Source organism: Taudactylus pleione, unplaced genomic scaffold (assembly GCF_031769625.1).
Source record: "Taudactylus pleione unplaced genomic scaffold, aTauple2 ptg000483l, whole genome shotgun sequence".
Taxonomy (NCBI): Eukaryota; Metazoa; Chordata; class Amphibia; order Anura; family Myobatrachidae; genus Taudactylus; species Taudactylus pleione.
In genome coordinates, this window is record NW_028284885.1 from 3,749,982 (window position 1) to 3,777,870 (window position 27,889).

The 27,889-nt window shown below is 48.1% G+C and overlaps 1 protein-coding gene across 2 annotated transcripts in view; it reads right to left on the minus strand.

Moving 5' to 3' along the window:
• The window catches only part of CNIH3 (cornichon family AMPA receptor auxiliary protein 3), a 164,193-nt gene that overhangs the window by 102,399 nt on the left and 33,905 nt on the right, over positions 1 to 27,889 (minus strand). For both annotated transcript variants that reach the window (XM_088449362.1, XM_088449361.1), the window contains exon 2: positions 14,022 to 14,090. In XM_088449362.1, coding sequence (XP_088305488.1) covers positions 14,022 to 14,090 — 69 coding nt within the window. The remainder of the gene's footprint in view (positions 1 to 14,021; positions 14,091 to 27,889) is intronic.

Sequence of the window (27,889 nt, forward strand, 5' to 3'; positions counted from 1 at the left end):
GGAGGATAGGGATCACGTGTAGGTAGATGGTAAGGGCTGCAGTAGGGGAGAGTTAGGCTGCAGGATGGGAATGTTAGGATTAGGCTGCGGGAGGGGAGGATAGGGATCAGATGTAGGTAGATGGTAAGGGCTGCAGGAGGGGAGGGTTAGGCTGCAGGAGGGGAATGTTAGGATTAGGCTGCAGGAGGGGAGGTTAGGGGTCAGATACTAGGCAGAGGGTAAGGGCTGCAGGAGGGGTGGGTTGGGGTTAGGCTGTGGGAGGGGAAGGTTATGGTAAGGCTGCAGGAGTGGAAAGTTAGAGTTAGCCTGTGGAAGGGAAGGTTAGATACTACGGAGAAGGTTGGGGTTAGGCTGTGGGAGTGGAGGGATAGGCACGAGGGGGAGGGTTAGAAAGCTGGAAAGGGGAGAGGGTTAGGCACTAGAGGGAGGGATAGGCTGCGGTAGGGGAGGGTTAGGCACTAGTAAGATGCTTAAGGTTAGGCTGCGGTAGGGGAGGGTTAGGCACTAGTAAGATGGTTAGGGTGCGGTAGGGGATGGTTAGGCACTAGTAAGATGGTTAGGGTTAGGCTGCGGGAGGGGAGGTTAGGCACTAGGAGGGTTATGGATACTCACCGCCGGAAGCTTTGACCTCACCAGCTGACCACTGTGCCCGGAAAACACTGCTGGAGCCACCGGACCCGCTGTACCAGGTAAGCCACCACTGGCCCACCAGGAACGTTTTGTCGACATTCTTATCAAGTCGACATGCAGCATGTCAACATTATGACCATGTTGATATTCTCATATCTACATGATGAATGTCGACAAAATAGACCACACCCACTAATAATGTTTTACTTCTTGACTTTACAGGAGATTAATAAGCAAGCATGATTACAAAGGCTCTTTAATGAGCGCAAAAAACTTACTACATGCTAAGAACACGTTGTGCAGCACGAATGGCATTTTGTGATGGAACCTTTTTCTGCGCACGTGCTTGGGTACAAGGGGCGCACATACATCTAATGTCCACTATAGCAGTGAGTGGGGGAAGGAGGGTGAACAAAGTATAGCATCTTCTGACTGGGAGAGCTGGATGGGGGTATTCCTTGTTGAAAATGGCATATACATATCTGGTATTGTGCCTACCTCCAAAGACTGAGGGTTTTTTCCATGTCCCGATAGGCGGCAGTAGTCCGGCTTCAGCCTATACCTGCAATAAGAACACTTTTGCATTCCGGTTTATATGGGAAAGAGCAATTTTTTGTTTTTCTAACAACGTAACAAAACATTCATGTAGGATAGAGATAGTCCCAGTGTCCCCTCACTCCCAATTCTCTCTAAAGATATAGGGCCTGATTCAGAGCCACTCGTAAGCGGCAGCTCGTTCGCTCCGAGCGATGTTTGCCCAACTGCGCATGCGTACGGATCGTTATACGCATGCGCGAACCCTATATATGTATGGGACATAACAGTTGGTGCAACTAAAAGCATGGACACACCTGGGTAAATGAGGAACATGAAGCATAATGCAAGCATGGGGGGCAAGTATGTATATATGCCGGACTGACTGGTTGACTAGAATTCTGGCTGGGGTGATTGCAAGGGAAGACATAAGTGGCTATGAAAAAAGGGTGAGTGTTAGGTCCGTCCGTCTTATTGACCAAGACATCTGTTCTTGCTAATGTTTAATGATCAATGGTGTCAGGTGATGCCAGTAAAGGGCAAGAGTGGTTGAAAACACATACTCCAGAGTAGGGCTTTACCAAAGGCATGGTACTGGTGCCCATGACTTTCCTCACCAGTACCTGAAGCGGCATTTGGTTGTTGGCTCCTGGCTCTCTGCACACTTGACGTCACGGAGCTGCAACAGTAGCCGAGGACGGAAGCCGAGACAAGCCAACCAATACGTAAAGCCTGGGAAGGGACTTGTCGGAGTGAACCAGGTGGAGGTGGGGACTATGGAGATGCCACAGAGAACTGTGGATATAGGATCTCATTCAGACCCGCTCGCTAGATGCGATTGCTCGCTCCCAGCGTATGGAAATTCGGCTAAGTGGCGTCAAGGCAGCCACTCGCAGGGCAAGTCATAAGCACTCCCACTTTGTTATGGCAAGCGATCACATCAGTGTGAAATTCCACCAAGTGACATGAACTATGACACTGCCTTTTAATTTTGCACGCCTCTGAAATGGCATTGCAACATTGGCATTGTCACGCCTGCGTTCGCACCTCCACTCCCCCGTTACTACTGCCCTTCCCCAGTTACTACCCACAAATGGCCTGTCCTGTCACTCATTCAGATGGGCTGTCTATGCTGGGCGAGCGAGCCCTTCTAGACCACTCGCAGTGGTTCACGCACGTGCATTGGGATGCATGCGCAGATTGGAAATATCGTCCGTGAACGAACGAGCGGCCGCTTGCGAGTGGGTCTGAATCAGGTCCATACTGTATAGCCCTGACCCAGAGCTTAAAGTGATAAGGTTTAGGGGGTGTCTTAAATAGTGAATGAGTTACATAATGTTACTCACTCATTGATGGTACAAGGGGCTGACACAAAGAGGGTAAGAATATTGGGATAACCAGCCCAAGACCTCCTAACCTAGGCTGGTAGTGAAAAGTTGGGGGCAAAATGGCATGGAGTCTCTGTCTCTCCTATTCTTCACTAACCAGCACCAGGCTGAAGACTCTATAACATGTGCCACAATGTCAACAAAACTTAAACTGGTCAGCCTAGGGCAGGAACCCATGGGTCTAGGTGGGACTCCATTTTGGGGGGTCCCCACTTCCCTAGGGATTCCAGCCTTGGACTGACTAGTCTAGGGCTGGTTGACATTGTGGCTGGGGGCCCCAACTGTGCATGGCTCCCTGCTATAGTGTCACCAGCCCTGGCTGGCTCAGTGGAGACTAAGGGGAGACCCCACTCCATTTTTACCTCCTTTTATTTACACTAAATTGTCGGCAATGCCCATCGGTTTTTAATGTACAGCGAAACAGACCCTTAGTAAATTTACCCCTATACATCTTGATTGAACACCCAACGCTGAAATTTTGATGTTCAGGATAATAGGCGTTTTGTGGTATGTTTGATCTACAGTATTACTGGTATGGATAACGTTGTTTTCAATACGAATGTTGTTTTGTACTATCAAGAATTTGCTCTTGCTCATATCATGATGATAAACATAAATATTCTCTGATGCAAATATTTAAATGAAAGTATATTGTGGCAGTATCACCAGAGGTGGTGCTGGTGAGAAGCAGATTCTGTGTGTGGCAGGATAGATCCGCCCACACAGAGTAGAAAAGCATTGTGGGAAGATGTATAATGGCTGTCGTATGACCAGAGCCCAGGTGAGGATGCTGGTGAACACAGCCAGACAGTCCAGGTGGGGCTGCAGTGTGAGTGAAGCAGACCAGGTGGTCAGGATTATGCCTGCAAGGAGGCAGGGAGATCCATATACCTCTGACACTGTCCTTGTGAGAGGCGGCAGCCAACAAGCTAAGGAAGCTATACCAGGCCAGGAGGCCAGTGTCCAGTCCTGCATGTGGCAGGAAGGACCACAAATCTCAGAGACTGTCAGAGACTTTCATGCAGATTAGCTGCTTCTATAGAGCGGGTTCAAGAAGTGAGCTAGTGTCCTAAGAGAGGGCTAGGTTGTTTATTATTTTCTGTTTACTGGTTTCCATGCTGGAAGTAAAGCACCATTTTCATTTATTTTTACTGGAACGCAATGTGTGGACTCTCTAACTCTGCACCTAATCACTGCAACCCTGACACCAATCTACCGAGCTAATTACATACATATATATATATATATAGCCTGATTATTTAATAAACTGGATAGCAAAATAACTTTTAGTCAACAACTTAACCTCTGAACACATAGCAAAAACCAAAAAGTGTGGATGCAAAAAAAACACCCACTAAATATAGTTAAAGCAATATCTAGTTTTGGAACACATTGTATATTTGTTGGCAGCTGAATATACAGCCCGGACGTGACTGTGCTTCAATATAATTCTGCTTACTTTTAAAACTACGATGCGTCACAATACATTTCAGGATCAGAAACAGGAGACCTGACAGAGTAGATACCTGTATACTGCTCGTTACGGAACATGTCACGGAATAAGCTGCTGATTGTGACACTGGCGCGGTCCTGGAAATGTAAAACACCTCCCAGCACCCAGCTGGTTGGAGGGTTCCTTGTCAATGCGTAGTCCTCTCAAACGCTCCTCTATATTGCAGATGTAAATAGCAGCACTGCAATGTCTACTAAATAAGAAATAACAATTTGCCTGGTTTGCTGGCTGATAGGCAGAGTATGGAAGAGGACAGATAATAGGGAAACGCAGCGAGTGATATATATTTATGCAGCACTTTTCCTCTATGAGAAAAGGTACTGGAAACTGTAACAAAAATAAAAGTTACTGCACTCACCTAAATTGCTGGTCCTATGGCCAGGTTAGTGCCTCCCTGGTCTATTGTAAGCAGCTGGCATGGACTAATCTTTTGATACAAGATCCAAGATTTCGTGTTGACATAGCACCAATGATGGCAGAAAAATTAACTTCCTGTTATCCAAAAACAAAGTAAGGTTCCGCTACTCAGGTGCACCAGAAAACAAGCACTGTGCTTATGACTGGTTGATATGGTCATCGACACTGATGAAATGTTGACATTATTAGATTGTCGTGTGTCCTGGTGCAGCAGCTACATACCTAACAGCGGTGTCTTCTGGGTCCGGCGTTCAGGTAAAGTTGACTTCCAGCTGTCATCCATTGGTTCCAGTGGTGAGTAACACTGAACCTTATCCTAACCCTCCCCTCCTGCAGCCTAACCCTAACCCTCTCCATAGTGCCTCATCCTAACCCTCCCATCCTGCAGCCTAATCCTCCTCATAGTGCCTAACCAAAACCCTACATGGAGGACAGAACAATGGAAAGATGGTGTCTACATGGTGGACATAACATTGGCTAGATGGTGCCCCCATGGTAGGCAGAACAATGAATAGATGTTGTTATCATGGTGGACAGAACACTGGATAGATGGTGTCTACATGGTGGACAGAACACTGGATAGATGGTGTCTACATGGTGGACACTGCATAGATGATGACTACATAGTGGACAGAACACTGGATAGATGGTGTCTACATGGTGGACAGAACACTGGATAGATGGTGTCTACATGGTGGACAGAACAATGCATAGATGGTTTCTACATGGAGGACATAACACTGGATAGATGGTGACTACATGGTGGACAGATAACTAGATAGATGGTGTTCACATGGTGGACAGAACACTGCATAGATGGTGACTACATGGTGGACAGAACACTGGATAGATGGTGACTACATGGTGGACAGAACACTGGATAGATGGTGACTACATGGTGGACAGATAACTGGATAGATGGTGTTCACATGGTGGACAGATAACTGGATTGATGGTGTTCACATGGTGGACAGAACACTAGATAGATGGTGTTCACATGGTGGACAGAACACTGCATAGATGGTGACTACATGGTGGATAGAATACTGGATAGATGGTGACTACATGGTGGACAGAACACTGGATAGATGGTGTCTACATGGTGGACAGAACACTGGATAGATGGTGACTACATGGTGGAAAGATAACTGGAAAGATGGTGTTCACATGGTGGACAAAACACTGCATAGATGGTGACTACATGGTGGACAGAACACTGGATAGATGGTGACTACATGGTGGACAGAACACTGGATAGATGGTGTTCACATGGTGGACAGAACACTGGATAGATGGTGACTACATGGTGGAAAGATAACTGGAAAGATGGTGTTCACATGGTGGACAAAACACTGCATAGATGGTGACTACATGGTGGACAGAACACTGGATAGATGGTGACTACATGGTGGACAGAACACTGGATAGATGGTGTTCACATGGTGGACAGAACACTGGATAGATGGTGACTACATGGTGGAAAGATAACTGGAAAGATGGTGACTACATGGTGGACAGAACACTGGATAGATGGTGACTACATGGTGGACATATAACTGCATAGATGGTGTTCACATGGTGGACAGAACACTGGATAGATGGTGTCCACATGGTGGACAGAACACTGGATAGATGGTGTTCACATGGTGGACAGAACACTGCATAGATGGTGACTACATGGTGGACAGTACACTGAATAGATGGTGACTACATGGTGGACAGAACACTGGATAAATGGTGACTACATGGTTGACTGAATACTGGATAGATGGTGACTACATGGTGGACAGAACACTGGATAGATGGTGACTACATGGTGGACAGAACACTGCATAGATGGTGACTACATGGTGGACAGAACACTGCATAGATGGTGACTACATGGTGGACAGAACACTGGATAGATGGTGTCTACATGGTGGACAGAACACTGGATAGATGGTGACTACATGGTGGACAGAACACTGGATAGATGGTGACTACATGGTGGACAGATAACTGGATAGATGGTGTCTACATGGTGGACAGAACACTGGATAGATGGTGTCTACATGGTGGTCAGATAACTGGATAGATGGTGTCTATATGGTGGACAGAACACTGGATAGATGGTGACTACATGGTGGTCAGATAACTGGATAGATGGTGTCTACATGGTGGACAGAACACTGGATAGATGGTGTCTACATGGTGGACATAACACTGGATAGATGGTGACTACATGGTGGAAAGATAACTGGATAGATGGTGTTCACATGGTGGACAGAACACTGCATAGATGGTGACTACATGGTGGACAGAACACTGGATAGATGGTGACTAGATGGTGGACAGAACACTGGATAGATGGTGATTACATGGTGGACAGATAACTGGATAGATGGTGTTCACATGGTGGACAGATAACTGGATAGATGGTGTTCACATGGTGGACAGAACACTGGATAGATGGTGTTCACATGGTGGACAGAACACTGCATAGACGGTGACTACATGGTGGACAGAACACTGGATAGATGGTGACTACATGGTGGACAGAACACTGGATAGATGGTGTTCACATGGTGGACAGAACACTGGATAGATGGTGACTACATGGTGGAAAGATAACTGGAAAGATGGTGTTCACATGGTGGACAAAACACTGCATAGATGGTGACTACATGGTGGACAGAAAACTGGATAGATGGTGATTACATGGTGGACAGAACACTGGATAGATGGTGACTACATGGTGGACAGAACACTGGATAGATGGTGACTACATGGTGGAAAGATAACTGGATAGATGGTGTTCACATGGTGGACAGAACACTGGATAGATGGTGACTACATGGTGGACATATAACTGCAAAGATGGTGTTCACATGGTGGACAGAACACTGGATAGATGGTGTTCACATGGTGGACAGAACACTGCATAGATGGTGACTACATGGTGGACAGTACACTGGATAAATGGTGTTCACATGGTGGACAGAACACTGGATAAATGGTGACTACATGGTTGACTGAATACTGGATAGATGGTGTCTACATGGTGGACAGAACACTGCATAGATGGTGACTACATGGTGGACAGAACACTGGATAGATGGTGACTACATGGTGGACAGAACACTGCATAGATGGTGACTACATGGTGGACAGAACACTGGATAGATGGTGTCTACATGGTGGACAGAACACTGGATAGATGGTGACTACATGGTGGACAGAACACTGGATAGATGGTGTCTACATGGTGGACAGAACACTGGATAGATGGTGTCTACATGGTGGACAGATAACTGGATAGATGGTGTCTACATGGTGGACAGAACACTGGATAGATGGTGTCTACATGGTGGTCAGATAACTGGATAGATGGTGTCTACATAGTGGACAGAACACTGGATAGATGGTGACTACAAGGTGGTCAGATAACTGGATAGATGGTGTCTACATGGTGGACAGAACACTGGATAGATGGTGTCTACATGGTGGACAGAACACTGGATAGATGGTGACTACATGGTGGACAGATAACTGGATAGATGGTGACTACATGGTGGTCAGATAACTGGATAGATGGTGTCTACATGGTGGACAGAACACTGGATAGATGGTGACTACATGGTGGTCAGATAACTGGATAGATGGTGTCTACATGGTGGACAGAACACTGGATAGATGGTGACTACATGGTGGACAGAACACTGGATAGATGGTGTCTACATGGTGGACAGAACACTGGATAGATGGTGACTACATGGTGGACAGAACACTGGATAGATGGTGATTACATGGTGGACAGATAACTGGATAGATGGTGTTCACATGGTGGACAGATAACTGGATAGATGGTGTTCACATGGTGGACAGAACACTGGATAGATGGTGTTCACATGGTGGACAGAACACTGCATAGACGGTGACTACATGGTGGACAGAACACTGGATAGATGGTGACTACATGGTGGACAGAACACTGGATAGATGGTGTTCACATGGTGGACAGAACACTGGATAGATGGTGACTACATGGTGGAAAGATAACTGGAAAGATGGTGTTCACATGGTGGACAAAACACTGCATAGATGGTGACTACATGGTGGACAGAAAACTGGATAGATGGTGATTACATGGTGGACAGAACACTGGATAGATGGTGACTACATGGTGGACAGAACACTGGATAGATGGTGACTACATGGTGGAAAGATAACTGGATAGATGGTGTTCACATGGTGGACAGAACACTGGATAGATGGTGACTACATGGTGGACATATAACTGCAAAGATGGTGTTCACATGGTGGACAGAACACTGGATAGATGGTGTTCACATGGTGGACAGAACACTGCATAGATGGTGACTACATGGTGGACAGTACACTGGATAAATGGTGTTCACATGGTGGACAGAACACTGGATAAATGGTGACTACATGGTTGACTGAATACTGGATAGATGGTGTCTACATGGTGGACAGAACACTGCATAGATGGTGACTACATGGTGGACAGAACACTGGATAGATGGTGACTACATGGTGGACAGAACACTGCATAGATGGTGACTACATGGTGGACAGAACACTGGATAGATGGTGTCTACATGGTGGACAGAACACTGGATAGATGGTGACTACATGGTGGACAGAACACTGGATAGATGGTGTCTACATGGTGGACAGAACACTGGATAGATGGTGTCTACATGGTGGACAGATAACTGGATAGATGGTGTCTACATGGTGGACAGAACACTGGATAGATGGTGTCTACATGGTGGTCAGATAACTGGATAGATGGTGTCTACATAGTGGACAGAACACTGGATAGATGGTGACTACAAGGTGGTCAGATAACTGGATAGATGGTGTCTACATGGTGGACAGAACACTGGATAGATGGTGTCTACATGGTGGACAGAACACTGGATAGATGGTGACTACATGGTGGACAGATAACTGGATAGATGGTGACTACATGGTGGTCAGATAACTGGATAGATGGTGTCTACATGGTGGACAGAACACTGGATAGATGGTGACTACATGGTGGTCAGATAACTGGATAGATGGTGTCTACATGGTGGACAGAACACTGGATAGATGGTGACTACATGGTGGACAGAACACTGGATAGATGGTGTCTACATGGTGGACAGAACACTGGATAGATGGTGACTACATGGTGGACAGAACACTGGATAGATGGTGTCTACATGGTGGACAGAACACTGAATAGATGGTGTCTACATGGTGGTCAGATAACTGGATAGATGGTGTCTACATGGTGGACAGAACACTGGATAGATGGTGACTACATGGTGGTCAGATAACTGGATAGATGGTGTCTACATGGTGGACAGAACACTGGATAGATGGTGTCTACATGGTGGACAGAACACTAGATAGATGGTGACTACATGGTGGACAGATAACTGGATAGATGGTGACTACATGGGTGCCAGATAACTGGATAGATGGTGTCTACATGGTGGACAGAACACTGGATAGATGGTGACTACATGGTGGTCAGATAACTGGATAGATGGTGTTCACATGGTGGACAGAACACTGGATAGATGGTGACTACATGGTGGACAGAACACTGGATAGATGGTGACTACATGGTGGTCAGATAACTGGATAGATGGTGCTCACATGGTGGACAGAACACGCCCTACAAGTTGGTTGATATCTGGTATCAGCAAAGTTGCAGAAATATGTCCCTGTAATGCATACGTCTAAATCAAAGCACATAGGGGTTCATTCATAAAGAAAATTAAAACTTATGTTTCACTTTATATCACATTGGTTTGATGCTATATTTAGCTTTGCTAAGTAGCAAATTATGAATACTTACCTTTCAGACGATGCGATCCAATATCCAGGTGTCCGGCGGTCCAGTCATTTGCTGCATTCCAGGGTGAGCAGCCGGGAGGCGAAGACAGGTCCTTCCTGCGCACGCGCCGACAGCTGAGCTCAGGGGATGCTGCAGTGGCTTCTGGGGCATCAAGGGGGTGGAGCTAGTGCTGAGTGCTGGGCACTGCGGGCAGAAGACAGGGAGGTAAGCAACTTCCCTGCACGCTTCGTGGCTGTGTTCAGATTACGCTATCCTGAGACGGCGAATCTGAACACAAAGGAGAAGCGGAAAGCAGAGCTTTTCATCCTTTAATGAAGCACACTGACCATACTAAGGTATAATGACGCCATTCAGCCACGGAGCGGGGGTGCAGTTGGAGAAATAATGAACTTCTCCCCGGTAACCCGCTCTGAATTGCACCAACCAGAGAAAAGCCCCGTTTACCGCAAAACAGGACTTTTCTCTGCTCCACGAATAGACCCCTTAGCTCTTAATCTATTTTGTAACCCATCTATGGAGACCACACTAGAGAGCAGAACAAAGACATTATGAAGAAACCGCGAGGATGAGTGATTAGCGCAGCCTTTAACAGCTGCATGTAATACATATGGAAACTGGAATGAATACACTGTAATATACCGTTTATGTATTCACATCTCTGCAACTTCATGCTGATTAGCTGTATAAAGACTGCAAGTATATTTTAAACATTCTTACATTAATATGTATTAAGATGTCAAAGTGAATAGAAGTGATTTTTTTATTTCAAAGTTGTGACAACATTTTCAGTTTTGCTGTCATGTTCTTAATTGTTCAATGAACTGTACCCAAATATAGGGCCTGATTTCCTACGGATCTCTATTCTGCTTATACGCACGCAACACAGGTGCTAATATCAGTGGTGATATGTAAATGTTTGCATTCACATTGCGATCGCAGCCTAACATAAGGACGCCCACTTCCCCATACTCACATCCGTATACTTGGCCAACAGAGAGAAACAATCGGTAACAGCGGACCCATACGCACAGGTAGGGCAGGTCAGACCTCACTCAGAAATTGATGACTTCAGCGCACGCTATGAGGCCTCAGGCTGTGTATGGTATTGCAGTGGATAATTTATGCACGCCCCTGCAACGCCGTTGAAACACATTGGCACGCCTGCGTTCGCCCGGTCACCTCCCTGTCACCACCCACAAACGGCACTTCCTGTCAATCGCTCTGCCATGGGTCTGTATATCCAGTGCGAAATAATAGGCCGATTGCATGCGAATTAGTAACTGCGATAATTGCTGCATCAGGCCCATAGACGATTGCTATACAGCAGGGGTCTTCAACCTTGGCCCTCCAGCTGCTGTGGAACTACACATCCCAGCATGTACTGCCATAGTTTTAGCATGCTGTTATATCAAAAAGGTGGCAGTGCATACTGGCATGTATAGTTCCACAGCAGCTGGAGGGCCAAGGTTGAAGACCCCTACTACAGCAATAGCAACAGTGACACCAACAGGCTATAAAGGGTATCACACAATGTCAAATGAATTGTAAGCTTGCAAGCTATTCAATCTTTTTTTTTTCTGTCCAGTAATGCCCACTCTTATTAATATGGTGTTTGTTCCAATTGCAAAGGTGCTAAAGAAATGTTACTGTGCATACATACAGTCAGATTTGCTAGATCAACGATAACAATGAACGATATGAACGATTTTACCAGCGATTTCATGAACGATTGAACGATTTCTGACAGTATAAAATTAATGAAATCGTCAAAATCTGACTGCAAACACAGTCAATTTCAGAAATTGTTATCTGACATATGGGCACGCGCATCGTTCATCGATGCATGCCCAACATGGCAAAGATATGAGCGATTTTTACAATCGTTATCGTTCATATCTTTAAGAAAATCTGACCGTGTCTACGCAGCATGTCAATCATATATAGGTGTTGACATAAAGTAATCTCTAAATTCACCACAATGAGAGTACCTGTATTATTAATCTCAGATAGTCCCCCAACCTTGGTAACGCGTGCTGCTGCTACCACTTTAGCGTCCTTTGCTGTAGTCCCGTCTGTGACTTTATGCTAATCCTAGTATCAGCTCTTCCCTGGTGTACAGCTGTGCGTCTGCGACTTTATGCTAATCCTAGTATCAGCCCTTCCACTGGTGTACAGCCGTGTGTCTGCGACTTTATGCTAATCCTAGTATCAGCCCTTCCACTGGTGTACAGCCGTGTGTCTGCGACTTTATGCTAATCCTAGTATCAGACCTTCCTCTGGTATACAGCCATGTGTCTGTGACTTTATGCTAATGCTGGTATCAGCCCTTCCCTGGTGTACAGCCATGTGTCTGCGACTTTATGCTAATCCCGGTATCAGCTCTTCCCTTGGTGTACAGCTATGTGTCTGCGACTTTATGCTAATCCTAGTATCAGCTCTTCCCTTGGTGTACAGCCGTGTGTCTGCGACTTTATGCTAATCCTAGTATCAGCTCTTCCCCCGGTGTACAGCCGTGTGTCTGCGACTTTATGCTAATCCTAGTATCAGCTCTTCCCTGGTGTACAGCCGTGTATCTGCGATTTTATGCTAATTCTAGTATCAGCCCTTCCCCCGGTGTACAGCTATGTGTCTGCGACTTTATGCTAATCCTAGTATCATCCATTCCCCTGGTGTACAGCCGTGTGTCTGCGACTTTATGTTAATCCTAGTATCAGCTCTTCCCTGCTGTACAGCCGTGTGTCTGCGACTTTATGCTAATCCTAGTATCAGCCCTTCCCCCGGTGTACAGCCGTGTGTCTGCAACTTTATGCTAATGCTGGTATCAGCCCTTCCCTGGTGTACAGCCGTGTGTCTGCGACTTTATGCTAATCCTAGTATCAGCCCTTCCTCTGGTATACAGCTGTGTGTCTGTCACTTTATGCTAATCCTAGTATCAGCCCTTCCCGTGGTGTACACCCGTGTGTCTGCGACTTTATGCTAATCCTAGTATCAGACCTTCCCCTGGTGTACAGCCTTGTGTCTGCAACTTTATGCTAATCCTAGTATCAGCTCTTCCCTTGGTGTACAGCCGTGTGTCTGCGACTTTATGCTAATCCTAGTATCAGCCCTTCCCCTGGTATACAGCCGTGTGTCTGCGACTTTATGCTAATCCTAGTATCAGCCCTTCCCCTGGTATACAACTGTGTGTCTGCGACTTTATGCTAATCCTAGTATCAGCCCTTCCCCTGGTATACAGCCGTGTGTCTGCGACTATATGCTAATCCTAGTATCAGGATATTTGATTATAAATGATTGACGAATAATAATTAAATAAAAAAATATTTTTACTAATGCTTGAAGTAGTAATGTTATAAAGAAGGGATTGTAAACAACTATATTATACAGTACAGTGCCAAGTATCATCGGTGGTATACTCAAGTCTAGCATATTGGATTTTTACTGATTCTGGCTGGTATGGGTATGCTGGGACTTGTAGTTCTGCACAGTTGGAGAGTTGGTCAATAGTACCCAAGGGGATGTGACCCTACTGGTGGTTCCACAAGACAGTGTAGGTACAAGACTGTGAATGTATCGCTGGACCTGTGAATGACAGTCACCATTCTGACCCGTAATGTGATGACACAAACATTCATCCTCATTGAGAAAACACATTTCTGGGAAGGAAGCGATTAGGGCTACTTACCGCGTGCGCAGGATTACACTGATCAATTGGGCTTTTGAAATCCGTTCTTAGTTCATCAAAGGCAATTATCTGCAAGAGATGATTAGAGGAGAGGAGCGTTTCTAAGAGGCAGGCAGCGGATATGCATTTCAGGAGACAGTCTATGGCAGTCTGGTTATTCTATGCCATCAAAGCATCTGCTGAATTATTTCCAAACCCCTCATTTAAATTATAATACGGTCCATGACTCTTCTAATTTTTTACTTTTTTTTTTTCTTTGTTTTTAAAGCATAATTTTTTTATTCTATGAAATAAAAGGAGAATATTAACTGTTTTACAGGTCAAAGGAATGATAATATTTTGCAAAATTAGCTGATTACACCCCCTCAAAAAAATGGGTCTCACAGTCGCACATATATTGCCTGGTTATAATCCTGCTCTTGGATGATATACTTGTTTTCTCAGATTCTGTTATTGTCACATTACATGTCTGATGCTGTGAACTGTGTTGATCTTTAATAAACTTACTATTTAAAAAATATCAAAAATTAGCTGATTACAAAAAGCCATCTCCAAAAAGTGTGAGCTCAGAATAGGTTTTTTCTGCAGGTGCGGGATTTTTGCTATACAATTAGGTGCAGGGTTTTTAATTTTTTGAGAGTCGGGAGGTTTTTAATTGCGCACCTACAGAGCACGACCAATTTTTCCTAAAATCCATATTTTTAGGAAAGGTCAGGAAATGCTCTGGGACCCCAGCGGTACCCCCCCTAATGACTAATTAAGCAATTGGAAGTTTCCAATTGGCTTAGGGGGTCATTCAGACCCGCTCGTGAGCGGCAGTACGCTCGCAAGCGGGTCGATGTTCCCCCACTGCGCATGCGCACGACGGAGGGAGCTCCGTCGTGCGCATGCGCGAGACCTGGCGAGCGACGGGCTCTCCATCGCTCCGGGTCTCGCACCAAAGGGGGCGTGCTGTCGATGTTGATTGACAGCCCGCCCCTTTTGGTGGGCGTGCCGGGAACGCCTACCATCTCAAGCCGGCCCCACTGACATCACTAGTGATGTCAGTGGGAGTGATTTTGGCTCTGATAGAGCCAAAATCACTCCAGGGCTAGCGGCAGCGAGACCCTACCGCAGGGTCTCCGTCGCAAGCCCGATGGTCGCGATGGTCAAGACCATTGCGACCATCATCATGGACGCTCGCATGTGCTGTGGGTGGTCACCCACAGTTTTGCGAGCGTCCATAAGGACGCTCCAAAAAAAGGTAGGAGGGCCCTGATTCAGAGTGAGCGCTCTGGTCAGAGCGTTCAGCTCTGAATCAGGCCCTTAGTCAGTAAATACTCACCTTCTGAAGCGGTACCTTCTCCCCCCAGCGTCAGGACCCGGTCTCCTGCAGCAGCGGTGTGTGTAAGTATGTTTGTGAGTGTGTGTGTAAGTGATTGTGTGTGAGTGTCTGTGTGACCCCCGTGTGTGTGTGTGAGCCCCCCCCAGAAGCAGCTACAGAGAGAACTACATCTCCCAGCAGCCACCACCCTGCCAAAGGGAATCGGTATGAAATAACGCCAGCTGCATGGCCGGCGGTTCTATTCCCGGCAGCGCCTGGCCGACCAAATCAGAGTTCCCGGCATCGGAAGCCCGACAGCGCTGGAAATCACGATCGTCGATAGGTAAGTATTGACCAACATAACCTAACCCTCCATAGGGGTGCCTAACCCTAAACTCCCCCCCCCCAAGTGCCTAACTCTAACACTCCCCCTTCCCTGCTACCTAAACCTAAGTCCCTCAGGGGGGTGCCTAACCCTAAGTACCCCCGGTGGTGCCTAACCCTCCCTCCCCCTAGCCTAACCCTCCCAGGGGGTTCCTAACCCCCCACCGGGTGTCCTAAACCTAGCCCTCCCCCCCCCCCTGCGGCTGTCCGCTCACGGCGCCTGGCATCCCTTCGATCGGGATGCCGGGTGCCGGTCTCCCGGCGCCAGGGAAATGTCAGGCGTCTACATCTAGACACCCGGCATTTCACCCTCGCCGGGATATGACAGTCGGGAAGCCGGCTGCCGGTATTAAGGCAGCCGGCTTCCCGATTGTATACCTTCCAAAGAGCCCCCTAGCCTCCCAGCAGCCTCCTCGACTGCCAGCAGCCCCCTCCCCAGTGCAAAGATGGAGGGGGGATGACCAGGAGCCGTGGAAACCAACAGACCGCTAAGTACGTTTTTCTTTTTTCTTGCACCTTGGGGTTTTCAGTGCTGAAAACCCCACGTCATACTTGCCAACTCTCCCTCATTGTCAGGGAGACTCCCTGAAATAGCAGCAATCTCCCTGTCTCCCTGAAGAGTCTAGCAATCTCCCTCATTTCATCCTTACTCCCATTATGAAGCTGTTATATTAAAAAACAGAGATATATACATTCTAATGGGATCATTAGTGTCATTTCCCTGCATTGGTTATTATAAGGCACAATGATCCCTATGAATTTCTGAATAGTATTAGTGTGTTTTCATCAACAAACAGATCTTACTAACTGCTTTTGGGCTGGTTTACATTTGGATGTAAGTCAGGTTTAGGACACGCCTCTCAGATTTATCAGTACACGCCCATCACATGTATGACACGCCTCTCAGATTTATCAGTACACGCCCATCACATGTATGACACGCCTCTCAGATTTATCAGTACACGCCCATCACATGTATGACACGCCTCTCAGATTTATCAGTACACGCCCATCACATGTATGACACGCCTCTCAGATTTATCAGTACACGCCCACTGTAACACGCGCTCATAGGTGCTGCTTTCACTATCTCCCTGATATGCTTTTTCAAAAGTAGGCTAGTATGCCCCACGTGCATTTCTTTTCAAATTGAATATCGCGGGTATCGGGAGCGTGCATACCCGTGGTATTCCACAATTGGGGGCGAGTTCTGAGTGATTTTCGCATAAAAAAACCTTGCTCCCAACAACAGTATCAGTTCATGTTGGTACTTGTAGTGCCACGAGAGCTTGCACTAGATTCTACATTTTTTTCCCTGTTCCCCCCCCCAGCCGAGGTATCAGAGGTGGCCAGTGCTACTCTGCAATGGGCGGCTCATCTCCAGGCGCAAACTGCGCACATCCGATGCGGTTTTATAATTTCCTGACAAGCGCAGGATAGTAAATCCTGAAAACCACATCCGATGTCCGGCACACGCCGCATACCAAAGGGCAGCTTGGGAAATACCAGCCTCTGCGTTTAAGGCGGCCATCTATTATTATTGATGGAATGTGCAATGTGATCTGGGATTGGACATTACCGCCCATAACCGCATTGTAAGATGGGATCATATCGCTGTATCGTCCAGCACACGCAGGGCCAGGGAAGCAGCCCGTCCGGCTGACTGCACATACACAGCCGCCATTGCTGGCTAATTATGCAAAGTGTAGCCCATAGACTACAACAGGCTCACGCCATCTTCAGATGGCGTTGCCTGCGGGGGCCAATCCCAGGAAGCATCACGTCCCCCAAATAAACCTATGGGGGGGGATGGAGGGATCGCAGCAGATATAAATCTGGAGGAAACTTAATATTCGCCGTTAAACCCCCCCGAAAGATTAAGCCGCAAATATACAATGATAAATGGGCCCCTAAGTGTGGGAATGAAAGTTTACTTCATAGAACATGGCCGAAATAAGCAAACAAGCTGTCATCCGTCCCCCCCGTCGCAGATGAAGATGTGATTTCCCGCTGACTGATCTTGTATCACTGATTTCCACCTTCAGCTATATCTTATTTATTCAACCATTGATAAAACAGTTTCCTTATTACTTATACTGAAGAGAGCAGATTTGGCTGCAGGCATGGAGCCGCTTCCAACCCCCCCCCCCCCCCCCCCCCTGCTGTTCGCAAGCCCCACATTGATTCTCCGCAAATCTATATTCCCCGTGCACAGATACAAATGGAAATATATTTATAGACCAATATTTAGACAACGCTGGTTTTATTTATATTCCGTAATGTGCTGATGGGACGTAAAGAAAATGACGCCCATTGTTACTGGTGAGACCCACATACAGCAGAAAGTAAAGTCAGTACATTTAATCCCATTACTATTCGTATCCCTGCTCTCTGTGCATAGCTCCATTGTAGGCGTGCCCCTATTTATTTCTGTTATAAATCACAGTCTCACTGCCAGGGTCAGTTCCACCATAATGCGACGTAACAGCGAGATATTAGGGGTACAATGGGTCTTATTCATATCTGCACTCAGGACCTCGTTCAGAGCCGCTCGCAAAATGCGAGCGCTCGCTCTGAATGAGGGCGGTCGCTTCTATGTTCTGAGCCGGCCTCCTGGCCGCTCGCTAGGCTGTGGGTGATCACCCACAGCTTTAGCGAGCGGCCAGGTTGATGGTCGCGATGGTCAAGACCATCGCGACCATCAGAGCTTGCGACAAGACACTTGTGGTAGGGTCTCGTCTACCGCAAGGCCCAGTGAGCTTTCGGCTCTACAAGAGCCGGAAGCTCACCACTGACGTCACTCGTGATGTCAGTGGGCCGCCCCCCAAACGGCCGTCGTTCCGTCGGGAACGCCTCCGTTTGGCCAGCCACCCTGCCTACAAAACAGTGCAAGCTGTCGATCACCATCGACAGCCGCCCCTTTTGTAGTGAGCCCCGGAGCAAGAGAATTTCTCTCACGCTCCGGGGTTTGCACGTGCGCAGTGCGCCCGCTGTATGTGTGCAGGGCCTCAACATCAACCCACTTGCGAGCGCATAGGCGCTTGCGAGCGGGTCTGAATGAAACCCTCAGACTGAGCGATTGTTTGCCTCCGCGCATGTGCTTAGCGATTGAATTGCGATCACGCGCGCACAGGGGATTCCCTTCGCTGAGTGACAGGTAGTCAGTATTTGTGTATCTGTGTGCCAATGAGTCTGAATATACGAAACGCCACAAAAGCAGCGGCGGCAACTTTTGTTCATGCCAAATTCTGCGCCTAATTCTTGTGTGGTTAAAGTCGCAGCCCGGCATCTCTGGCGCAGACTGAGTGGTGTTTTGCTACGTTTGCGGCACAAATAAGACTAAAACGTTTTTTAAAAAGTCGATACGTTACTCTTAACGGCATGGCAGGTTGGCACCGCGTGGCGTATAGAGGCTGGGTGTATGAGGGCACATCTGTACATTTCTAGTTCTACACATCGCTTATGAGACAACGTACCTGGTATTAATGTGTATTGTGCCGGGGGCTGTTTAGGAACAATAGGGTACAGCCTGTCAGAGGCTGCACATATGCTAGACCCCCACTACATTGTCGTCTCCCTCCCCCCACAACCACATTTTTAGCCGTTACACGATGCTGCCACCTCCCCCCTTCTGCAGTATTACTGTCGGGATATGACTTGGAAGTGAATGAATAGCGATCCCTACTGTATTAGGCCCAGGGACCACATAATGGCACATTTGCTTTTGCTGGTCTTATTATTATATAGTGATAGGTTCACTTTAATCCCACCCCCAATCGCCCTGATTTTGGCAGGACAGTCCGGCTTTTTGGGCACTGTCCCATCTTCGGGCCACAGTGACCCTTGGGAGGGGGGGGGGGCACGTGCACTGAATCTAAACAGTGCGGGTTCAGACCAGCAACTCGGGAGCACTAAGAACGGTATGCAATTGGGAAGCCGGCGGACGTAAGCCCGACAGCCGGCTTCCCGACTGCTTTATCCCTGTGAGGGTTAAATGACAGGCGTCTAATTCTAGACGCCTGTCATTTTACTGATGCCAGGAGACCGGCGCCCGGCATCCCGGTCGAAGTGATGTCAGGCGCCGCTGCGGACAGCCGCGGGGGGGAGGGTTAGGTTTAGGGCTCCCGGGGGGGACTTAGGGTTAGGCATCCCCCCGGGAGGTTAGGCTAGGGGGGAAGGGTTAGGCTAGGGGGGGGAGGGTTAGGCTAGGGGGATGGAGGGTTAGGCATCCCCCCGGGAGGTTAGGGTTAGGCTAGGGGGAGGGAGGGTTAGGCTAGGGGGAGGGAGGGTTAAGGTTAGGCATCCCCCCGGGAGGTTAGGGTTAAGGTGCCCACACATATAGCGACATTTTACACGAGTTGGCCGATTTCGACGAATCGTGACGACAAATCGGGTAAAAAAAGTACAAATCATGAGTTTATACTCACGAGCATGATGCCGATGCGCGTCCCCGCTCGTCGTACATCGCATCTTCTGATCTGCCGTGCTGTAGGGCAGATTAGCCAATCTGGGATACAATGCATTGGCTGCAAGATAGATCTTTAGTCAGATTGGACATTTTTAACTCCAAATCGTCATCACGACGGCAAGGGAGCTCCCGTGAAAGTTCATGAGGAAATTGGCCATAAAATCGTATCGTGAGGACATCGGTATGTGTGTGGGCACCTTTAGGCTAGGGGGAGGGAGGGTTAGGCTAGGGGGGGGGTTAGGGTTAGGCTAGGGGGATGGAGGGTAAGGCATCCCCCTCGGGAAGTCAGGGTTAGGCTAGGGGGAGGGAGGGTTAGGCTAGGGGGAGGGAGGGTTAGGCACCCCGGGGGGAATTTAGGGTTAGGCTCCCCCCCCGGGGGACTTAGGTTTAGGCGGCGGGGAAGGGGGGGTTAAGTTTAGGCACTTAGAGGGGGGATGAGGGTTAGGCACTGGGGGGAAGGTTAGGGTTAGGCACCCCTAAGGAGGGTTAGGTTAGTTGATACTTACCTGGGGACGATCAGGATTTTCAGCTGTGTCGGCCTGCCGCTGTCGGGATTTGAACCGCCGGACTTATGTCCGGCGGTAATTCGTATGTATTCCCTAAGAACACTCCCATAGTGACGGAAAATAGCCTGTTCTCCCAGATGTTGGGGGAGATTTACTAAGCCTTGGCGAGAGATAAAGTGGAGAGAGATAAAGTACCAACCAATCAGCTCCTGTCACTTTACAGGCTGTGTTTAAAAAATGTCAGTTCGGAGTTGGTACTATGGGGGAGATTTAATAAAGCTTGAAGAGAGATAAAATAGGAGATAAATAGCACCAACCAATCAGCTCCTAACTGTCACTTTACAGGCTGTTTCAAAAAATGACATTTAGGAGCTAATTGGTTGGTGCTATTTATCTCCTATTTTATCTCTCTCCAAGCTTTATTAAATCTCCCTCTTTATCTCTATTCAAGGCTTAGTACATCTCCCCCATCGGGTGGGGTGCTTTAATAACATTATTAAGGCATTCAGGGGCTGATTCTGCGCTGGGAGCAAGTACAGTTGCGCCTTGATGAAACCGTTCTGCGCTGCAGGTGGGGACAGAGGTAGAATGTGCAGAGAGCGTTACATTTGAGACGTCCGTGCCTAAACTCGGATCTAATTTGCAGTGTAAGAATAAAGCTGTCCAGCATACGTAGGCTACATGCAGCCAGTATTTACCCTGCATGCAGAAATAATCAATGTATTTGCCCGGCGACCGGCAGCAGATTCCAGGCACTAGAGTAATCTCTAGTGCTATGCCGGAGTTTCCTGTGCATGCCCCAGCCCTTTCCCCTGTGATTTCCCTATTGCGTCTGCGCAAAATGCCGGGAAAAATGGCCGCCAGACCATTTGTGGAGCTATGGTACCACCGACGCAGGACTCCGGAGAGGTAAGTATTTAGTAAATGGGTGCAAGGTGTACGGTGTGGGACCGGTTAAATTGCAAAATAAAACACTGTTGTATAAACAGAGTTAATACCTCCTCCCAAAACTCTCGGCAGGTTCAGGAAGAAAGATATTGCTGCCTAAGGGGGGTGCGTTTATAATACATGTTATTATCCCGTTATAGAACACACAGCATACATATGTGTCTCTGCATTGTACGATATGTCACAAACCACTTTAGGTCCTGGTAAAATAACATCCGCCTCTAATGACCTGGAACTGAGAAATTCATTATTATTTTTCTTACTGAGGCTTAAAATAAAATACCAAGCAGAGATCACTTGGTAAAACGTTATAAGGTCCTAATAACCTCGTGTTCCTTGTGCAGATGTGTCCTCCAGCAATGAAGCCTATAAGCATTCAGGTTACCTCTCTGGCCTCATAAAAATGTTCCACTTCTTCTTCTGCCCCTAATGCAATGTTTTATATTCTGATTTCCTGGAATGCTGAAGTGGGTAATCTGAATAATGTGTCGTTAACTTTTTATCACCAGGGTTTCCTAATCGTCTCCTGTGGATATTGATGTCTTATGCCCGTAGGTTATGGCAAATTGCGGAACTGACTTCTCTAGTTCTGATATAAAGATGAAAGTCAGGGCGGCATCAACTAACTTATGTATGTGGACACCCAAAAAATCACAGAGAGAACCCACAAATTCACCCTGGTGGAATCGAACTCATGACCCCAGTTGTGTGAGGCAGCAATGCTAACCACTGTGCCACTGTACACTTTTACAATTATTAGGGGCAGTTCCTGGGTGTATTTCTACATAGGTGACTGAAAATGAACGGGGGAGATTCAGAAGAGGTGGTAAGTGCCAAATGCACCACAATAACCAGCGCTATTAGACACTCATTCATCCTCGGTATGTAGGAAACCAGATAATAAATGACTTTTGTCTATCTTATCTGCAAACATCAAAAGCCGTGTAAACACTATACGATATATCGGTGATCGGAACGATATATCGTACACATCGTTTAATGTGTACGGCTGATCCATCGCTCACGGTTGCCGTTCATTGCATCGTCTCATTTGCTGTTCTGCTCGGCAGATGGGATGCAATGAACAACGCGGTTCCGTTACATGCAGCGTGTAAGCATACTGTACATCGCGCCGTCGTATGCCGGATCATGCAGTGTGTACGGCACACGCGGTGTATCGTTACTTTGCATCGTTCCGTCACTGAGTACCCGGCTTTAGATTCAGATGTTATTAAAGAACGATAAGCACACTTTTGGGCCAGTATGTGCGCTAACCTGCGGCGGCATACCCGGGGGTTTGGTTGTGTGCGAGGTCACATGATGTTTGCGAGATCTCGCCCATGCGCAGTGGCATTGGCCAGGAGGCGCGACACACAGCCTAGTGCTGAGGCACTGGGGGGGTCTTGCAGGAATCGCCGGAGGGGGGAGTTTTCTCTCTCCCACTCCGGCAGCCCCGAGATGTTGATACATCTCAGCGTTATTGCATCCTGCTTCCCCTCGATAGGAGGCGTACCAGGAAGAGCTATAGTGACCTGCAGGGCCGGCGCCAGGCTTTGCTGCACCCAGCGCCGGACTGTGTTACCGCCACTTCCCTCCTCTGCTCCCTCCCCCTGAGCGTTTATCAGCAAAATAGCGCCGGGTGGGAGGGAGGGCTTTTCCTGCGCCCGCCGGATCCAATGGCGGTCCGGGCGACATACCAGCTTGCCCATGCCTAGAGCCGCTACTGGTGGCATGATAAGTGCTGTTATATTATAGTACATCTGCCCCACAGTGCTGAATAACCACTTGTGGGTATATTGTAGATGAAGGAGCAACACCAGATTGGTGATTCAATAGATACCCAAATACAAGCTGACGACATCTACTCCAGACAGATTTACACTTTAGGCGCGATCTAAAGTCAGAGCCCAGTTGGTTACATGGGATGTACTGTAGTCGGCATTCCGGAGGTCAGAATCCCGGCGCCTGGAAACTCAACCGCTGACATTCCGATGGTGATTATTAGGCTTGGGGTTGACAGGGAGAGGTGATAGGGAGAGGTGACAGGGAGAAGCAGTGGGTGACAGGGAGAGGTGACAGGGAGAAGCAGTGGGTGACAGGGAGAGGTGACAGGGAGAAGCAGTGGGTGACAGGGAGAGGTGACAGGGAGAAGCATTGGGTGACAGGGAGAGGTGACAGGGGGAAGCAGTGGGTGACAGGGAGAGGTGATAGGGAGAAGCAGTGGGTGATAGGGAGAGGTGACAGGGAGAAGCAGTGGGTGACAGGGAGAGGTGACAGGGAGAAGCAGTGGGTGGCAGGGAGAGGTGACAGGGAGAAGCAGTGGGTGACATGGAGAGGTGACAGGGAGAGGTGACAGGGAGAAGCAGTGGGTGACAGGGAGAGGTGACAGGGAGAAGCAGTGGGTGACAGGGAGAGGTGACAGGGAGAAGCAGTGGGTGACAGGGAGAAGCAGTGGGTGACAGGGAGAGGTGACAGGGAGAAGCAGTGGGTGACAGGGAGAGTGTGACAGGGAGAGGTGACAGGGAGAAGCAGTGGGTGACAGGGAGAGGTGACAGGGAGAAGCAGTGGGTGACAGGGAGAGGTGACAGGGAGAGGTGACAGGGAGAAGCAGTGGGTGACAGGGAGAGGTGACAGGGAGAAGCAGTGGGTGACAGGGAGAAGCAGTGGGTGACAGGGAGAGGTGACAGGGAGAAGCAGTGGGTGACAGGGAGAGGTGACAGGGAGAAGCAGTGGGTGACAGGGAGAGGTGACAGGGAGAAGCAGTGGGTGACAGGGAGAGTGTGACAGGGAGAGGTGACAGGGAGAAGCAGTGGGTGACAGGGAGAGGTGACAGGGAGAAGCAGTGGGTGACAGGGAGAGGTGACAGGGAGAAGCAGTGGGTGACAGGGAGAGGTGACAGGGAGAAGCAGTGGGTGACAGGGAGAGGTGACAGGGAGAGGTGACAGGGAGAAGCAGTGGGTGACAGGGAGAGGTGACAGGGAGAAGCAGTGGGTGACAGGGAGAGGTGACATGGAGAGGTGATAGGGAAAGGTGACAGAGAGAGGTGACATGGAGAGGTGATAGGGAAAGGTGACAGAGAGAGGGAAGAGGCAGTGGGTGACATGGACAGAGTGATAGGGAGAGGTGACAGGGAGAAGCAGTGGGTGAGAGGGAGAGGGTGACAGGCAGTGGGTGACAGGGAGAGGGAGGGGCAGTGGGTAACAGGGAGATTCAGTGGGTGCCCGACACATTATACCACACTGTAGTGCCCCACACATTATACCACCTCTAGTGCCCACACATTATGCTACATTGTATGCCCACACGTTATGCTACACTGTAGTGCCCACACATTATGCCACCTGTAGTGCCCACACATTATGCCACCTGTAGTGCCCACACATTATGCTACACTGTAGTGCCCACACATTATGCCACCTGTAGTGGCCACACATCATGCACACAGTAGTCACCACACAATATACCACTGCTGTGCCCACACATTATGCTACACTGTAGTGCCCACACATTATGCCACCTGCAGTGGACCCACATTATGCTACACTGTAGTGCCCACACATTATGCTACATGTAGTGCCCACACATTATGCCACCTGTAGTCCCCACATTATGCCACCTGTAGTGCCCACATTATGCTACACTGTAGTGCCCACACATTATGCCACCGGTAGTACATTATGCACTTGTAGTGCCCGAACATTATGCCACATGTAGTGCCCACACATTGTGCCATCTCTAGTGCCCACACATTATGCTACATGTAGTGCCCACACATTATGCAACCTGTAGTCCCCACACATTGCTACATATTATACCACCTGTAGTGTCCACACATTATGCTACACTGTTGTGCACACACATTATGCCACCTGTAGTGCCCACACATTATGCCACCTGTAGTGCCTACACATGCCACCTGTAGTGCCTACACATTATGCCACCTGTAGTGCCCACACATTATGCCACCTCGAGTGCCCACACAGTATACTCACCAGCAGCATCCTCAGGCAGCTGGCAGAGCAGCAGTCACACCCTCACAATGGTAAGGTATTCGCTCGCCACAAGATTGTATTCCCCCCTATGCCCACGTGGATAGTAGACGTTAGACAGTAACTGATGACATCAGGGTACATCTAGGGAAGGGGATCTAGCTGTAACCGTCTCACAATAGGTCACGCCCATGAGGCCGCGCTGCTGCTAAACTCCAGGTCGGAGGAGCATTTGATGGGCTCCTCCAATCAGAGCTCAGCACAAGTGCACTGCAGCGCTGATCCTGACTGCACTGTGCCCTGGTCCTCTCTGCGTGTAGCTACCGGCCGGCTCAGGCACAGCCTTGATGACTGCTCGGCAAGCAGCTGCTCTGCAGCCTGCCATACAATTATAAATGGCGCCGGGCAGTGTGGACCCCTATATTGCGGCAGGCCCCGGTGAAGTGCACCGGATGCGTTCCTCCCGATGGTTAGGCACTAGGGGAAGGATTAGGTTTAGGCTGCAGTGGGGAGGGTTAGGTTGCGGGGAGGGTTAGGGTACTTACCCACAGGCATCGGTATGCCGCTGTCGGTATTCTGACTGCCGGCATCCCGACTGCCTGGATCCCGTACCCACCCCGGCCGCAGATTTCCCCCTGATTCAGAGATGGCTGCACCTATGCGGCCCCCATCCAACCATTAATGAAAGTACCAAGGGGTCTATTTATTACATCAACATTTTTGCTGTAGAACGTCTTTAGTTTTGTTTTTAATAAAAAGTAAAGTGGGGAGTAATCCTGATTTATCCGCACATTGTGGTGTCGACGTTATGTCTACATTGTGTGACTTGTTGATCGTTTGAGTACATCTCCAATTCCAGGCACCCTGCAAGTCAAACGTGGGGCAGCGCCAGTGCCGCCCCCAGCGCCTTTGACAACGAAACCACTGGAACAAACCCTTGTTACAGCCCTGGTTGTACACATGCCTGCAACATCTGGTTGTACACATGTCTAGCATGCACCTAGTTACACCCACCCACACAACTAGTACACCTGCATGCCACACACACCCAGTGCCCACACTGTGGCATAATATGAACTTGTGCTGCTACAGTGTATAACACATTTGTAGTGCTGGGAGAATATACACATTATACTTTCCCCACTTATCATATTGACAATTTTATTGGTAGGAGCCCCCACAAGTTAGTTGCCCTGTGGCCCGCACAAACCTTAATCCAGCTTTACACGCACCTGGGGGCTGATTCAGAGATATACAGTGCATCCGGAAAGTATTCACATTTCTTCACTTTTTTCACATTTTGTTATGTTACAGCCTTATTCCAAAATGGAATAAATTCATTTTTGTCCTCAAAATTCTACACACAATACCCCATAATGACAACGTGTAAAAAGTTTTTTTTTGAGATTTTTGCAAATTTAATTTAAAAAAAACAAAACACTGAAGGTGCATACACACACACAATGATATTTTGAATGATTATCAATAACAATATAGTTTATCATTCAATCGTTGAAAAAATCATTCACTTTCTGAGTTAAAACGATGAACGATTATCGTTCATGCGCGTTCACACATTTGTAGTTTGTAGTTCAGTCAGACTGACTCAACGATTTTCAGTAAGGGAATATGCAAAACTCGTTTGTAGTTCAAAAAAATCGTTAATTACATTTAGTAAATGAACAATTTCAGTAAACGATTTTCATTCATTTTTCCCTTGAAAAAATGAACGAAAATCATTTACTAAAATCGTTCATTTACTAATTCGTTGTGTGTGTGTATGCAGCTTTAGAAATCACATGTACATAAGTAATCACAGCCTTTGCTCAATACTTTGTTGATGCACCTTTGGCAGCAATTACAGCCTCAAGTCTATTTGAATATGATGCCACAAGCTTGGCACACCTATCTTTGGGCAGTTTCACCCATTCCTCTTTGCAGCACCTCTCAAGCTCCATCACGTTGGATGGGAAGCGTCGGTGCACAGACATTTTCAGATCTCTCCAGAGATGTTCAATCGGATTCAAGTCTGGGCTCTGGCTGGGCCACTCAAGGACACTCACAGAGTTGTCCTGAAGCCACTCCTTTCATATCTTGGCTGTGTGCTTAGTGTCATTGTCCTGCTGAAAGATGAACCGTCGCCCCAGTCTGAGGTCAAAAGCGCTTTAGAGCAGGTTTTCATTCAGGATGCACAGAGCGCAGGGTGTAGACAGGCATCCTACAGTGTCTGCAGCTGAGGACACTCCAAGCCATCGCTGCACTTACCGGTG